General features: G+C 51.2%; 1 protein-coding gene across 1 annotated transcript; it reads left to right on the top strand.

Annotated features, from left to right (window-relative positions):
- Window positions 1–311: 311 nt before the first annotated feature.
- On the top strand, window positions 312–1,984 carry LOC119303729 (alpha-amylase AMY3). The gene is made up of 3 exons (XM_037580866.1): window positions 312–458; window positions 544–1,434; window positions 1,542–1,984. Exons 1-3 carry the CDS (start codon window positions 369–371, stop codon window positions 1,800–1,802), a joined length of 1,242 nt encoding a protein of 413 aa, XP_037436763.1. The 5' UTR covers window positions 312–368; the 3' UTR covers window positions 1,803–1,984.
- Window positions 1,985–2,509: the final 525 nt, after the last annotated feature.

The raw sequence follows: 2,509 nt of genomic DNA, 5'->3' as shown, positions 1-2,509 counted from the left end.
TTGGACTCAATCGGTCCACCAGGCTTAAAGAACTGCAGGAATCGCCGGTTCCGGTTTTCAAAACTATGAGCAGAGTGCTTGTCTAGTGCAGATATACATGGAGAGTAATTAAACGGCAGTAATTAATAGACAAAACTTTAGCTCCTAATCCATTTTATCTCAGAAGCCAGCGGTCCTTATCCATGCGGATATCTTTGGAGAAAAATTAAGGAGAATTGATAGTTTTTACTAGGCACCTACTAATCTCTAAGCTCCAAGTACCTATAAATACAAGCGAGCTCAAGCATTGCCAAACCAAGGAGTAGTCGTCGGTCCAGGAGTCCAGATTTCATAGGAAGTAGAGGCGAGCTGCACTGCAGACTGTAGCTATGGGCAAGCACTCTGCTACTCTCTGTGGCCTTCTGGTTGTTGTGCTTTGTCTCGCCTCCAGCTTAGCACATGCTCAAATTCTTTTCCAGGTGAGAAAATGCATGCATCTTCAAGTTTCATTTGCACCCAGAATTTTTCATATGATGAAATGTGCTTTGGTGTTTCGTTGGCCAGGGGTTTAATTGGGAATCGTGGAAGACACAAGGCGGGTGGTACAAGTTCATGCAAGGGAAGGTGGAGGAGATCGCCAGCACCGGCGCCACCCACGTCTGGCTCCCCCCGCCGTCGCAATCCGTGTCGCCGGAGGGCTATCTGCCGGGGCAGCTCTACAACCTCAACTCCAAGTACGGCAGCGGGGCCGACCTCAAGTCGCTGATCCAGGCGTTCCGCGGCAAGAACATCTCGTGCGTCGCCGACATCGTCATCAACCACCGCTGCGCCGACAAGAAGGACGGCCGCGGCGTCTACTGCATCTTCGAGGGCGGGACGTCCGACAACCGCCTCGACTGGGGCCCCGACGAGATCTGCAGCGACGACACCAAGTACTCCAACGGCCGCGGCCACAGGGACACCGGCGGTGGCTTCGACGCCGCGCCCGACATCGACCACCTCAACCCGCGGGTCCAGAGGGAGCTCTCCGCCTGGCTCAACTGGCTCAAAACCGACCTCGGCTTCGACGGATGGCGCCTCGACTTCGCCAAGGGATACTCCGCGGCCATGGCCAAGATCTACGTCGACAACAGCAAGCCGGCGTTCGTCGTTGGCGAGCTCTACGACCGGGACCGACAGCTGCTCGCGAACTGGGTGCGGGGCGTCGGCGGGCCGGCCACGGCGTTTGACTTCCCCACCAAGGGCGTTCTCCAGGAGGCCGTCCAGGGCGATCTGGGGAGGATGCGCGGCAGCGACGGCAAGGCGCCCGGTATGATTGGGTGGATGCCGGAGAAGACCGTCACGTTCATCGACAACCACGACACTGGGTCGACGCAGAGGCTGTGGCCATTCCCCTCGGACAAGGTCATGCAGGGCTACGCCTACATCCTCACACACCCGGGCATACCATGCATCGTAAGTACTAGTAGCACACTACACAACCTCACCATAACATTTCGCATCAAACGTACCCCACGATGTTTGTGATCTGAACTTACAACTACTTGGTTTTGCGCGCGCAGTTCTACGACCATGTGTTCGACTGGAAACTGAAGCAGGAGATCACCGCACTGGCTACGGTCAGGTCAAGGAACGGGATCCATCCGGGTAGCACACTGGATATCCTCAAAGCCGAGGGCGATCTCTATGTTGCCAAGATTGGGGGCAAGGTTATAACCAAGATCGGGTCAAGATACAATATTGGCGACAATGTGATCCCCTCGGGTTTCAAGATTGCAGCTAAAGGCAACAACTATTGTGTCTGGGAGAAGAGCGGCCTCTGAATTCATGCTAGTGAAAGGAATCGGTTCTAGTTTTTAAACTGATATCTAAGACTGGCATGATTTATGAAATTAATTATTTCGAATTTGGTTATAAATGTACTGTCCTATGAAAATAATTGAACACACTGCATTGTGTTATCCCTGAAGAAATGTGGGTTGACTGATATTTCAATCCTTGACGACTTGCATGAGTTCGTTTTGTATTAGTCATGCACCCTATGTATTTTATCTTCACTTTGTGTGCGTGGGACCATTGGTTGATGGCGGTTGTGTGCATCCTAATTATGCGGAGGCTAGATAAAAACTCATTTGATTTGTCATTATGAGTCAAATAGCGTGTCCTTTATATATCATGAAAAAAAAATCAACCAACGAATGACATCGATCGGCTCCTCCACCTCTGATCCTTATTAGCGCTCCTCTCCCGTGACCTCTCATCCTACACCTTCTGCTAATCCACCCTATGCCGAACAATACAATCAACTCTTCCCACGTAGCATTGCTCAAATCCACACATTTGTCTCTATTAAGGTGGCCTGCATCACCACAACACGTCGAGCTCACAAGGTAGACGAACATAACATCACCATGAAAAAGGTTGTCACGCGCGGGCCAACGGGGCGCATGATCGACAAGTGCCTTCAACATGCTCACATATATCCCCCACAAAAATTATTTTGGAGGTGTGTTTTATTTTTATTAATTTT

Source organism: Triticum dicoccoides, chromosome 5A, assembly GCF_002162155.2.
Source record: "Triticum dicoccoides isolate Atlit2015 ecotype Zavitan chromosome 5A, WEW_v2.0, whole genome shotgun sequence".
NCBI lineage: Eukaryota > Viridiplantae > Streptophyta > Magnoliopsida > Poales > Poaceae > Triticum > Triticum dicoccoides.
The sequence above is the reverse complement of the archived record's forward strand: the minus strand, read 5'-3'. Positions and strand labels throughout refer to the sequence as shown.